The sequence below is a fragment of the Nothobranchius furzeri genome, chromosome 6 (assembly GCF_043380555.1).
Source record: "Nothobranchius furzeri strain GRZ-AD chromosome 6, NfurGRZ-RIMD1, whole genome shotgun sequence".
In the NCBI taxonomy this organism is placed as follows: Eukaryota; Metazoa; Chordata; class Actinopteri; order Cyprinodontiformes; family Nothobranchiidae; genus Nothobranchius; species Nothobranchius furzeri.
Window position 1 is genome coordinate 36,781,638 of NC_091746.1, and position 13,933 is coordinate 36,795,570.

A 13,933-nucleotide genomic window follows, 5' to 3' on the forward strand; every position below is an offset into this window, starting at 1 on the left:
ACATTAAGCTTGTGGTTTTGGATCCGTCGGAAACCGGTTTCACTTTAAAATTTGAGGGTATAGAGGTCACAGCAGGAGAACTTTGGCCTTTAATGATACACTTGGAACGCCATGATGATCTAACAGCCTTACAGATAATACAGAAAAGACAGGTTTGACTGAAAATATGTTGTTGGTCAAAGCTTCAGCAGGGTTAGTGACAGGAATCAGAGAAAAGCCTGGGGTTTGTAAAAATAAAGAACTCTATAAAAACCAACAGGGACAGCTTTGATGATGTGTTTCTGGTGCAGACTGGCCTAAGCATGTGCAGTTTAGGAGAACAGCACCATGATCATCCATGGTCATTCACTGACAAACTATTTTTAATGATTATTTCTGATTATAATCAGTCACTCTTGAGTTTTTATGCAGGCTGAACATGAAAAATAGTCTCCTACACCCATCTCCTGCATTAGCTTCTGATAGAAAATAAACGATGAAACTCTCGGATTAGAAAATCCTGACAGATCTGCGTCACACTGTTACTGAACATTCACGGACTCGCTCATCTTGACTTGTGACAGACAAGGCTGTTGTTGGTTTAGCGTCCAGGAAACAGCAGAGAACGTCCCGGCCCATAGAAGCTAACTGTTAGCATTAGCAACTCCACCACACAAGAGAAGTCCTCCAGGCTTGTGACATCTGTGATAAGACATCAATGATGCAGAGCAAACAGAGTCAGTGGTAGAGTCTGGTTACTGTTATCCAATCTGAGTCGAGATGTTCAAATATCAGGAAATAGACTCCAAATCCTGCCGTCTGAAGCTACCTTCTCCTCTGGCTGAACTCTCTGTGCTGAAACAGGCGCACTGGAGCTTTATTTCCCCAGAGTATGACTTACAAGGAATTCATTCCTACAAGAGGCCTCTGCAAATGTATTAAATTATGAGAAGGACCTCTTTAAAATCCTTTGGTAGTTCCTCTGGATTATCAGTGAGTTTAGTTAACAGTTAAATTCATCCTGTTTTCAAACTTTTAGCAGATCTGCTGAATCTTCTCAGGTTTTCTGTCCCACAGTCAGAGAGATTTTGTATTTGTCTCTTCTAGTCCAAAGAGGACCAGACACAGGTGGTGTCCAACCTTAAGACCATCTCCATGTCCTCAAGCAAACTGCTGCTGGCTGCTAAAGCCCTGTCCACCGATCCCAGCTCCCCCAACTTGAAGAACCAGTTAGCAGCAGCCGCTCGGTGAGAAACATTCTCCATTCTCTAGATCCACCCCATGGCCGCTGTTCCAGGTTGTGTTTTTTTTTTTACAAGTGTGAGTCTTTGTGTTTTCAGGGCAGTTACAGACAGCATCAACCAGCTCATCACCATGTGTACTCAGCAGGCTCCAGGTCAGAAGGAGTGTGACAACGCCCTCAGAGAGCTGCAGGTCGGTTCTCCTCCTGGGAGCTTCATGTCTTTGGTGGACCTGATATTCCAGCTGAACCATGCATTTGCTTCTCTGATACCATCAGAGAACAGACATAAAACAGGCTGGCAGCTCTGTGTGGTGTGTGCTGTGAAAGTTGTGTGTCTTTGTGTATTCAGTCAGTGAAAGGAATGCTGGAGAACCCAACGGAAGCAGTCAATGATCTGTCCTTCTTTGAGTGCATTGACAGTGTCATGGAGAATTCTAAGGTAAGCCTAACCCATACCCTAACTAACCAATGGGGGCATTGTGTGGACCAGCAAAAAGTCCCCACAATGTGGAAATGGTCACACCCTACCGGTTAAAGTTAAAATGTGTCCACTTAAACATATGAAGACAAGTACACACACACACACACACACCAATCTCCTCCTGCAGATCAGCTCCTTCCTTCTTCTACTTATGTTCTTATTGAAGTGGTGACCATTAAAACCTCCAGCTGGGCTCCAGATTGTGTCTGAATGTTTGAATCTCTCTGGTGTTCTGTGGACAGGTTCTTGGAGAGTCCATGGCTGGTATTTCACACAACGCTAAGAACTCCAACCTGCCAGAGTTTGGGGACTCTGTCAGTGGTGGATCCAAAGCCCTGTGTGGTCTCACTGAAGCTGCTGCGCAGGTACAGCCCCTGACGAGAGACATCAGCTCAGAAACCAGACTGCAGGTCTTAGCTGTGTGTGTGTGATCTGTGATCTGCTCATGTCTTCAGGCCGCATATCTGGTGGGTGTCTCAGACCCCAACAGTTCAGCAGGTCAAAAGGGCCTGGTGGACCCCACCCAGTTTGCCCGGGCCAATCAGGCTATTCAGATGGCGTGCCAGAACCTGGTGGACCCAGCCTGCACTCAGTCTCAGGTATGTGCAGCTCTACCTCAATGCTGTTTTCCTGCTTGTTGTTTAACATTTTTTTTCCTGTCCCTGCCTAGGTGCTTTCTGCAGCGACCATCGTGGCCAAACACACGTCTGCGCTGTGCAACGCCTGCCGCCTGGCCTCCTCCAAAACCTCCAACCCCATCGCCAAGAGGCAGTTTGTTCAGTCCGCCAAAGAAGTGGCCAACACCACCGCCAACCTGGTCAAATCCATTAAGGTCTGTCCTTTCAGCGTCACAAAAACATGTTGGTTTAGATCCAGAACTTTATGTTAGCAGAATGCATTTCTGCACAGCAAGATGGAGAGAAACATAATACATTCACAGGTCAACAGGAGCCTTTACCATGTTGGTTAGCATAGTTGGGGTGTGAAGCAGAGTCTTAGTTTAACCCACCCCTCTGCAGCTTCTGTACTGTTACCCACCCACTACCCCATAGAGACAGTGTCCTGCCCACGGCCAAAATCACACAGATTAAATATCAGGCTTAATAAAGCAAACCATGGAAATCTCATAAATATTAGAACAAATTCAACTGAGCAGAAAACTAGAAAAATTAAATGTGGGTTATTGAACATTAGATCCATTTTTTCTAAGACTTTGTTAGTTAATGAGTTGATTTGTGATAATCAGATCTCATTGCTCTCTCTCACAGAATCCTGGCTGCAGCAAGAGGACTATGTTAGCTTAAACGAGTCGACTCCTTCAAATTATTTAAATCATCATATTGCTCGAAGTACAGGGCGAGGAGGAGGAGTGGCAACCATTTTTCATTCGGACTTATTAATCAGTCCCTTACAGATTAATAGTTACAGTTCGTTTGAACATCTTATTCTTAGTTTTCCTAATCCAGATTGCAAAACTGTAAAACCACCCTTGTTTGTAGTTTTATATCGTCCATCAGGATCAGATCTCTGATTTTTTATCTGATTTGGTGCTAAATACTGATAAGGTCATTATAGTGGGGGATTTTAACATTCATGTGGACATCGAAAATGATTGCCTCAATGTAGCCTTTAGTAATATCTTAGACTCAATTGGTTTTACTCAAAGAATACATAGCTCCACCCACTCCTGCTATCATACATTGGACCTTGTTCTGACTTATGGCATTGAGTGTGAGGAAATAACAATCTTTCCACATAATCCATCCAGTCCTCTCGGACCACTTTCTGATAACCTTTGAGTTTTTTATAACTGAGTTCTCGAGACATGAAAGTAAATTTCATTATAGTCGGTCTCTATCTGACAACGCAGTTGCATCTTTTAAATCAACTCTTCCATCTTTACTGTCCTCAGCATCTCAGAGGCATGTAGCAGAGGGCAATATTTTCAGTTCTAGCCCCTCACAAATTGATGCCTTAGTTCATCATGTGAATTCCTCTTTACGTGTGGCATTAGATGATGTTGCCCCTTTAAAAAAGAAGGTAATTAGGGACAGGAAGTTGGCTCCCTGGTTTAACTCTCATCTACGAGCCTTAAAACAAAACTCTAGGAAATTGGAGAGAACATGGCGCTCTACGCACCATGAGGAGGCCTACCTGTCCTGGAAAAATAGTCTTGTGCTTTATAAAAATAAGCTTCGACAAACTAGAACTGCTTATTTTTCAGCATTAATTGAGGAGAATAAGCATAATCCTAAATTTCTTTTCAGTACAGTTGCTAAACTTACACAGAATCGTAGCTCTGAGCCATCTATTCCCTTAGCCCTCAGCAGCAATGACTTCATGGGATTTTTTACAAGTAAAATTAATTCTATTAGAAACAAAATCTTTAGCATCCTCCCTAATGCGATTTCTTCTTCCTCAGTAAGTGAGGCAGCTTCAGAGGTAACTGTAGAACCTCATCTGTGCTTGAACCGTTTTGATCCAGTTGAGCTTTCAGAGTTATCAAAAATATTAGCTTCATCTAAACCTTCAACTTGCATTTTGGATCCAATCCCAACCAAATTATTTAAAGATGCATTTCCTTTGGTTACTGCCCCCATTCTAGATATAATCAATCTATCCTTAGTAAATGGATATGTACCGTTGGATGTGCTACTGCTAGTTTATCCGTTTAACAATAGATTCACTAGGATAAATACAATAAAGTTTATCTCTCGCCAAATAGAATATTTACTAAGCAATCACGGTGTAACCATGGACACATTGCTTGTTGTGTGTGTGTGTGTGTGTGTGTGTGTGTGTGTGTGTGTGTGTGTGTGTGTGCGTGCGTGTGTGCTCTGTCTTCTCGGTCCCCAGTGAGTCGTGGAGGATGGCTGCTTATACTGAGCCAGGATTCTCTGGAGGTTTCTTCCTGTTAAAAGGGAGTTTTCCTCTCCACTGTTGCTATATGCTTGCTTAGTATGAGGATTGCTGTAATTTGCTGGGTTCCTTATATAGGAAACATTTATTTTTCTGATTGGCTTAATGAACTGACCTGAATTGGAATGTTTATTATGTGAAGTGCCTTGAGATGACTCTTGTCGTGATTTGGCGCTATATAAATAAAATTGAATTGAATTGAATTAAACACAGTATTCTGGAAGGTTCTGATACTAATCTGTCCCCTCTGCAGGCTTTAGATGGAGCTTTTAATCAGGAGAACAGAGAGAAGTGCAGATCTGCCACTGGTCCTCTGATCGAAGCTGTAGACAACCTGACGGCATTTGCCTCCAACCCAGAGTTCGCAAGCATTCCTGCGCAGATCAGTCCTGAGGTTAGTGCTCCCAAATCCACCTCACATGTTTCTTCCAACATGAAAACAAATGAAATAAGGACTGAAGATAAATCTTCAAAACAACGTGTCATGCTGCTTCACAACAGCAGAAACAACAACCAAAGCAGAATAACGACAATAAAATGGCTCGTGAAACTGGAGAGAATTTGGGGTTCCGTTCTTTACATGGAGTTATATTATTAAAGTATTTACTGACAGCTGAAACATTCACACATCAGCAACGCGATGTCCTTTCTCGCCCTTCAGGGTCGTGCAGCCATGGAGCCCATTTTGGCAGCAGCTCAGACAATGCTGGAGAGTTCGACTGGCTTGATTCAGACCGCACGCTCTCTCGCTGTCAACCCCAAAGACCCACCTAAGTGGTCCGTTCTGGCTGGACACTCCAGAACTGTGTCTGACTCCATTAAGAAGCTCATCACCAACATGAGGTAAGTGCTCCTCTGTGCTGAGCTGCCTCACATGGGATTGCCATAGAATGCCCTCATCTTCACCCCATTAAGGTTCAAATACAGTAAGGTTACAGGTGACGATCTTGGGCTGTGTCATGACTCTGGTAGTCTAGTTTTATTACAGCCGATTGTTTTGTCCTTTCCCAGGGAAAAAGCCCCTGGCCAGAGAGAATGTGATGATGCTATTGAGGTGCTGAACGGTTGCATCCGGAAGGTTGACCATGCCTCACTTGCTGCCATTAGCCAGCAGCTAACACCTCGTGAAGACATTTCCATGGAGGTAAATATCAAGTTTAACTTCACTCTGCTTTAGAGGAAAATCCTGGTTTTGGTAAAAAATTTTGAGGACCTGGTTTAACCGCTCTGTTCAGCCCCAAATTCTTAATCCCCTTTATTATCTCTGTTCACCTTTTAAAAAAACATTAACACCTACTTATGTCCTCAGACTCCCAGACATTTTAATGCATCAAGTTTCTTTACCCTGGTGTTCTGTGACTTCCAACGAACTTCAGTGTCTCATGCTGGTTATCAGAGCACCAGGCTTTCTGCCTGGAGCTCCATTCTCAAAGGACTGGCTTTATTTTATGTTCATAAAGCAGGTCATTTGTTTTGTGCATTTCATGAGAACTAACTTTTACAGCAACTGAGACAAGTTTTGGAAGTGTGAGGCACCCCAGCAACAAATGAGTGATCTTTTGTTGTTCACATTTTTAGAATGACCTGCAATTCTCTCAAGGAAATCTAGAATCCCGTAAATGTAGAAAGACGATCTGGAAACGTCCTTGTAAATATTGTTTGTTAATGAGTTACTGACAGAAGAAGTCCTGTTAGATGTGGGATTCTACTCTGGTTTTCATGTGATGCTGTAATGAAGACTTGAACTCTAACTAACTTCAGTGATCTGCAATCCTGATATTTTGCACTGTAACAAAACCAGATTGTAAAGTAAAGCAGAACTAGTTCAGAAAAATCTGTGTTAGCTTTCAGGAGCTACAGTATTTCAGGGATAATCCCTGATGTAACTCTGGTTGCTGGTTTCTAACTCCTCTTTCCACTTACACACTTGCATCGTCTCCACTCCACTGTGCCCCGCCCGCCCCAGCCTGGCCGCGTTCGTTCCACATTGCCTTAGGAATCTAGACGTGATCCAGCACATAGTCGTCTGTGGCCTGTGATGTCATAAGTACATCTCTGAGCACGTGGGCGGGGCAAGAGAGCACAGAGGAGTCGGCGGTGTGGCTGTTATAAATAAGAGTGGCCTGAGCAGTCTTGCTTTTGGAGACTCTGTCTCTGATTTTGCATCCTGCTTTGCTGTGTCTAGGAGCACTCCGTGTGTTTGTGTGTGCCTCCTCCAGTCGTGAGTAAAACCTACTTCAGTCAGGGGCTCGTTAACTCCACAGCATACAGAATGATAATAAATCGTGCATGCGGGATGCCCCCGCTGGCTGATTCTGTCTGCCAATTGGAGGCTCCCACTAATGGTACACATGATTTTGAGCCGGCCAATCAGTCAGCAGTGGGCGTGTCTGCCCTGGTCCGCTCCAGGCAGACCGCCTCGGGAAGAGGGCTGAAAAGACGGCCAGTTGCGCTAGGGAGAATTCAAGGCTACCTAAATGAGAACACTCCCAACCTGGTCCAGGCAGAGTGGAGCTGATGCTGGTGTGTAAGGGCCATCTGATTGGTCGCCGGGTAAACAGAGGTTACAGAGATTATAAGAGGCTGACCCATGTTTGTATCAGTGACCTGAACCAGCTTACAGTGTGTGTTTGTGTGTTTCAGACTCTTCATGAGCAGATGGCAGCCTCCGTTCATGAGATCAGTAACTTGATCGATCCTGTGGCTATAGCGGCTCGATCAGAAGCATCACAGCTTGGTCACAAGGTAAAGCCTGCTATAACTCACTGCAGCTGTGCATTCCTCTTCTGTTTCAGAATTGGCTTTGAACTTGGACTAATGCATCAAATGTTTGCTGCACCTGAACAGGTGTCTCAGATGGCCAGCTACTTTGAGCCCCTGATCATGGCAGCCATTGACACAGCCTCTAAGATCCTCACCAGCCAGCAGCAGATGGCTGTCTTAGACCAGACCAAGACCTTGGCAGAGTCTGCCCTGCAGATGCTCTACACAGCCAAGGAAGCTGGAGGAAACCCCAAGGTACTGTAAGCCACTCTGAAACAATGGCTTCCTGTGTCTGTGTGGTATTTCCAGGTGCATACCTTTAGTCCTACTCCAGTTTTTAAATACCTACAGGTGGAACTGAAAGCTGCCTTGTCTTCTTCACTTAACACTTTCAGACCAGGATGTGATCTCACTAGCATCGTATAGCTTTGGTTCGGTCAAAGTAGAAATCCTAGAATTGTTGCACCCACCCGCTGCGGATTAGTTAGGGTGACATGTTGACTCTTTTAATGTCAGCTGCTCAGGTGTGTTTCTGTTCCCCAGGCAGCGCACATGCAGGATGCCCTGGAGGAGTCGGTGCAGATGATGAAAGAAGCCGTGGACGATCTGGGAGCTACACTGGCTGAGGCTGCTGGTGCAGCAGGTGCTGTAGGCGGGATGGTGGACTCCATCAATGATGCTATCAATAAGATGGAAGACACAACGGTGCAAGAACCGGATGGTACCTTTGTGGACTACCAGACTACCATGGTTAAGACAGCTAAAGCCATTGCTGTCACCGTGCAAGAGATGGTACAAAAGAGATTATTTCAAATGTTTTGTTTTCGTTAATCTTACAATAACTGACCAGGTGATTAAATAAGCATCTACACCTCCTGCAAATTTAGGAAAAAATCTCTAAATGTACCAGTAATTAATATGCAAGGAGGTAAAGTTTGCACTCAAAAGCAGAAACGTGTGTTTTCAAGCTTTAACTGGTCGGGACTGATGCCTGTATAACCAGTAACCCGTCGGTTTCTTTAGGTGACCAAGTCCAACACCAACCCAGATGATCTCGGAGGATTGGCCAACCAACTCACCAATAACTTTGGAAATCTTGCAAATGAGGCCAAATATGCAGCTCTTACAGCAGAAAACGATGACGTAAGGAACATTTTCTGCTGTTGTAAGCAAGAATCAGTGCTAGTTTCACGTGCATTCTTTTGTTTTTTACTGTTATATTATTGTTTTCCAGATTGGTTCTCACATTAAGAAGCAGGTGGGGGAGTTGGGTTTCTCCTGTACAGGTTTGGTGACCAAGGCTGGAGCTCTACAGTGCAGCCCCAATGACTCCTTCACTAAAAAGGAGCTGATTGAAAGCGCACGCAGAGTCTCTGAGAAGGTCAGAACAATCAGGCGTTTAAAGAATGTTTCTAAACTAAACGAGACTTTTCTTGGAGCTTCTTGGCTTCATTTATTTACAGTTTATTGCATCAAGTTGAACATGAATTTTTTAGTGATGCAAGTCTTTATACTCACTGGTCTTTGCAGGTCTCCCATGTGCTGGCGTCCCTCCAGGCCGGTAATCGCGGCACTCAGGCCTGTATCACAGCCGCCAGCGCTGTGTCTGGAATCATCGCTGACCTCGACACCACCATCATGTTTGCCACAGCTGGCACTCTGAACCGAGAGAATGCTGAGACCTTTGCAGACCACAGGTAGTGACCGTTGTTCTGTAATACATGATCACAGGAACTGTTACTCAGTGTGTTTACACTAAAGTATCTGAATAATGTGCCACTGAGTCCTAGTCAAACACTTCTGTTGTTGGCCTCTGTCAGACCCCTGGGTAAAGGCTTGGGTTGGGCCTGAACTACCACCAACACTGAACGGAAAGAGAACGCGGCTCTGGTTAGTTCTGTCTGGTAGTTTGCGGTGTATCAGAGCCTGCTCTAGTGGTGTAGTGATGAAAAAGCTTTGAGCTGTTCTCTGCTCTTTGTCCATAAGCATCCCAGGATCTGGCAGAACCTCTATTAAAACCAGTGCTGTGTTTTCTACAATAAAGCCAAAATTAGCTAATTTCATCAGCTAAAGAAACTGGTAGTAAACGACTCCGGCCACTCAGTCTTCAAGACTTCAAATACAATGGAGTCTCCTTCCAAACCACATCAAGTGTGAAGATCAGAAGTGTTACTGCCGTTTGAATCTTTATAGTTTCCCACCTTGTACTGTTACCAGTGACCTTTGATGTGCTTTTATTTTTCCAGAGAATGCATTTTGAAGACTGCCAAGGCTCTAGTGGAGGACACCAAACTGCTGGTGTCTGGAGCTGGAGCCAGTCAGGAGAAACTGGCACAAGCTGCCCAGTCCTCAGTCTCCACTATCACCAAACTGGCTGATGTGGTCAAACTGGGAGCAGCCAGCCTGGGTTCTGAGGATCCCGAGACACAAGTGAGACTTTATACACTGATCTGTTCTCCTTATAAAACCCCATGGTCAGGGTTTGATTAATGAGGGAGCTGAGGGGAGCCTGGCTCCCCTGAAAGGGTGATGTGCTCCCCTAGAAGCCCTCAACTAAGAAACCCAGGGGAAGCCCAAAACAAGATCTTGTTTCTAATTGTATGATATTATTTATATGGACTCTCAGTGCACCAGGGATAGTTTTGAGAGGAGAGTACGGAGAATGCTGATTCGGTGGCGCTAAAAGCAAGCAAAACTGCTAAGTGTCCTTTAATAAATATTCTACATAAAAATTAAAAGTTTAGCTTCTGGTTTTACAAACGGACCCTGAGGGGTGCTAAAAGCAATCCAAAACCACCTAGTTTCCCTATAAATGTCTGTTTGAAGGCTTAAAGCTTCCACGTTATTGAGGATTTGACGACAAGATTTGGGACTTCTATTCAGGTAACACAAACAGCTTCAGAAGGATATAAGAGCTGGATTAAAGTAGACACAAGGTTTAGTAGTGCATCCACTCAGCAGCTCTTCCCAGAATCAGACCAGTGACTGGTTCTTTCTGACAGGACAGGTGAGCTGATGGACCAGATACAGTTGTTTAGCTTTCTTAAACCAACTCTAATCACAAATATTTCAAAGCAGGTTCATGCAAAAACTAAAACTCATGTCATAGTTACTTACATTGAAGGTTATTTGCAGCAGAGATTAGCTGTAGGGGCGCCTCTGGATAAAATGATATAATTCTCCCTCAGAAACCTGAGATGTGAGTAACTGGCACTGTAACGACACCATTTTATGTCGTTTTTACAACTGGGAGAGTTTTACCTCCACTTATGAAAGCTCGTCTGTCTCTGTCATGTTCTGTTCTCAGGTGGTCTTGATCAATGCTGTGAAGGATGTGGCCAAAGCTCTGGGCAACCTAATCAGTGCTACTAAAGCAGCAGCAGGAAAACCTCATGATGACCCCAGCATGCTTCAGTTGAAGAGCTCGGCAAAGGTCGGATACACAAACCCCACCACCCCATAGGATTCAGTAACTGTGCTCCTAGAACTGAATGTTCCTTTATACATCACTAAAACTCACACAGACCCTCCAGCCTCAACAGATATAATAGTGCAGACATAGAAATAACTACCTCCACGTCCATCAGAAACATACAAATAAACTAACCCCGGGTTTCCACGGGAGCCGTCAGCAGCACGTCTTGCTCGCGTAAGCTGCTGCTTGGCCCTTCCCACGAGACGCGAAGCAGCAGGGCAGCAGCTGTCACCAACAGAGCACGAAGTCACACGGGTGACTTCGTCAGTAAACACAACAACAAGCAGGAGAAAACTACAACATGGTTTGTGTTTTATGTTCTGTCCGTTTTATAATCGCCAATACGGACCTGAAAAACAAAGGAGACCGCTAGCTAGGTGATAACTTCTCACGGGGACGCACAGTTAGTAACCTTTTTTAAAAGTAAAGCAACCGGAAAACAGTACGTTCTTTATTCTGAAAATCTCGGTAGCTTCTCTCCATTTCCGCGTCCGATTTCCTGTCTTTCCTTCCCCAAAAATGTCGAACTTGACCCGTTTCAGAGGCGTCGCGCTTAGAAAATAGAACCGGCGCGTAAAGGTCGCGACATGCTGCTCCTGAGATGCGGCCGACTCGCGCTGCTGACGGCTCCAGTGGAAAAGGTTCTGTTGACCTCAGCGGTTCCTATCAGCAGATATGACGTGCTGCTGCAGTAACGTGCTGCTGACGGCTCCCGTGGAAAGCCGGGGTGAGTCAGTCAGGTTAAAGATGGCTGCTACAGCTGATTAACATTAACAGACCTTTCAATGTGTCTAACTCAGTCATTGAGCTAAAGTATGATGACCGAAGGATAACTGATCACGTGAGATTGTCCATAAGTTATGTTTAAAATGAGACTGAATTAATAAAATAATTTTAGTTTAAAACTGACCTGAAAGGCAGTGGGGGAGATTGACTCTTCTAAGGAATGATGGGGTAGTGTACGTAATATGGATAGATGCCACAATCAGCTGTTATGTTATGACGGTTCCTCTGACTTGACCCTGTAGGTGATGGTGACCAACGTAACATCTCTGCTGAAGACCGTGAAGGCGGTGGAGGACGAAGCCACCAAAGGAACGCGGGCGCTGGAGGCCACCATAGAACACATCAAACAGGAGCTGACTGTGAGTTCTCACACTGCTGCTGTGAAAATGACTTGGTTGGTTCTTAGAGAACTAGGGCTGCTTGATTATGGCAAAAATAATAATCACGGCTATTGTGACTGAAACTGAGATCTCGGTTATTTAAGACGATTTTTTAATTAGTGTTGATTTGATTTGTTTTATTCTGTCATAAAATTGTACAGGGCACAATCAGGACAAGAATAAATAAGAAAAAGAAACGAGATAATCACAAAAGCAACTCCTGATTCCTAGTATAAAAATACACCTGCTTATGGTTTATGACCCAAAGGGTTTAGGCTGAGGTTTGACTCATTTAAGGTTACCTACTGCAGACCCAAATACCCAACCAATATCTTGCAAATACAATTATACAGTGTATTTATAATATAGAATAAATAAAAACCCACAAACATTATTGTTTTAGTCAAGTTCACAGAATGTTGCATAATAATCGTTTAGTCCTCTCCAGCGGTGCTGTAGGAGTGTGGCAACGTATCGCTCAGAGAGATGAATTAATATTTATCAGCATGAGTAAATTATTTCTATTTTCTATAATCTATTTTCCAACTTATTTGTAAACTATTTATCTATAGGTCCCATCAGTTAATGTAAAATTGTCCCAGGCAGCGATCGAAGGTGCGCTGCAACCCCCCCCCCCCCACCTCCCAACCCGGTCTCACTGCAATTAGGGGCAAGCTGCGTTTACCACCGCACATGCACATTTTGCCGTTTTTAGCTGCTCAGGAGCCTGCGGGTACAGTGTTTGTCTCTCACTCTGGCTAATCCAGGAGGAAGCCGGCTCTGGGAGCCGTTTTTTCGCGACCGACACAACGCTACATCCCCTTCCTAATGTCCTAAGTTACACCCTGGAACACAGGCTGTGTTTTGCTAACCTGCAGGGAATGTCTACTACAGTTATCCAGAAAGTAGCTAAGGGTTATCAGAGATGTTTCTAGGTTGTTTAGGATTTAGAAAGTAAACAAGGGGGTCTGAAAAGCTGTCCGAAATAGCGACAAAGCCGCTAAGTTGGCAACACTGTGGGGGAGCGCTTGATTTTCAACTCAGAGCAGCGCAAGAGGGAGGAGCAAATAATCGGCTTGTTGTGTTTTTATAATCGTTAAAAACTCCGATCATAATTGGGATTAAAATTTGATTAATTGAGCAGCCCTGTAGAGAACTAACAGTTCTGGTTTTGCCACGCAGGTGTTCTGCAGTTCTGACCCACCTCCAAAGACCACCACACCAGAGGAGTTCATTCGCATGACAAAAGGGATCACCGTGGCAACGGCAAAAGCAGTGGCTGCTGGGAATTCCTGTCGTCAGGAGGATATCATCGCCACAGCCAACCTCAGCAGAAGGGCTATTGCTGACATGCTGCACTCCTGCAAGGTATGCTGGGAGTTTGCGATCAGCTTCAGTGGTACAGGCTGCTCTGTGCTGGGTCTACGTTACCATGCATGCACCGGGATTTCTCATTCAACAATGAAAATCAACAAGCCAACACTGTTTAAATGTAGATGTGCAGCAGGACAGAATCCTGGAGGATAATTTTGAATAGATTAGTAGTTTCATTGTACATAAATTACAAAGAACAAAAGAATAAAGCCAGTTCTAAATCAAATCTGTCCATCTGTGTGTTTTCAGGAAGCTGCTCATCACCAAGACGTCGGCATGGAGGTCCAGATGCGAGCTCTTCGTTACGGCAAAGAATGTGCTACTGGATATCTGGGGCTGCTCGAACACGTGTTGGTGGTGAGACCTCATTCTTTCCTACAGTTTGTTTTGGAGATTTTCAGACAAGTAGGAACGTCGGAACTTGTTGCAGAGTCGCACCTCAGAGTACAGCAGGAGTGTCGTCCCGAAACCAAACCACTCACTAGGTTTGAGCAGCAGATGGATTCATGCCTTTACTGGTTTCATGACTCTAT

General features: G+C 44.5%; 1 protein-coding gene across 2 annotated transcripts in view; it reads left to right on the forward strand.

The window, feature by feature from the left end:
- tln1 (talin 1) overlaps positions 1-13,933 on the forward strand; it is an 89,489-nt gene that overhangs the window by 62,442 nt on the left and 13,114 nt on the right. For both annotated transcript variants that reach the window (XM_054744042.2, XM_054744043.2), the window contains 20 exons: positions 1,087-1,226; positions 1,320-1,413; positions 1,572-1,661; positions 1,946-2,068; positions 2,159-2,302; positions 2,374-2,535; positions 4,876-5,016; positions 5,284-5,465; positions 5,634-5,766; positions 7,266-7,367; positions 7,470-7,640; positions 7,929-8,177; positions 8,409-8,528; positions 8,620-8,766; positions 8,916-9,082; positions 9,632-9,815; positions 10,693-10,818; positions 11,889-12,005; positions 13,209-13,394; positions 13,650-13,757. In XM_054744042.2, coding sequence (XP_054600017.2) covers positions 1,087-1,226; positions 1,320-1,413; positions 1,572-1,661; positions 1,946-2,068; positions 2,159-2,302; positions 2,374-2,535; positions 4,876-5,016; positions 5,284-5,465; positions 5,634-5,766; positions 7,266-7,367; positions 7,470-7,640; positions 7,929-8,177; positions 8,409-8,528; positions 8,620-8,766; positions 8,916-9,082; positions 9,632-9,815; positions 10,693-10,818; positions 11,889-12,005; positions 13,209-13,394; positions 13,650-13,757 — 2,886 coding nt within the window. The remainder of the gene's footprint in view (positions 1-1,086; positions 1,227-1,319; positions 1,414-1,571; positions 1,662-1,945; positions 2,069-2,158; positions 2,303-2,373; positions 2,536-4,875; positions 5,017-5,283; positions 5,466-5,633; positions 5,767-7,265; positions 7,368-7,469; positions 7,641-7,928; positions 8,178-8,408; positions 8,529-8,619; positions 8,767-8,915; positions 9,083-9,631; positions 9,816-10,692; positions 10,819-11,888; positions 12,006-13,208; positions 13,395-13,649; positions 13,758-13,933) is intronic.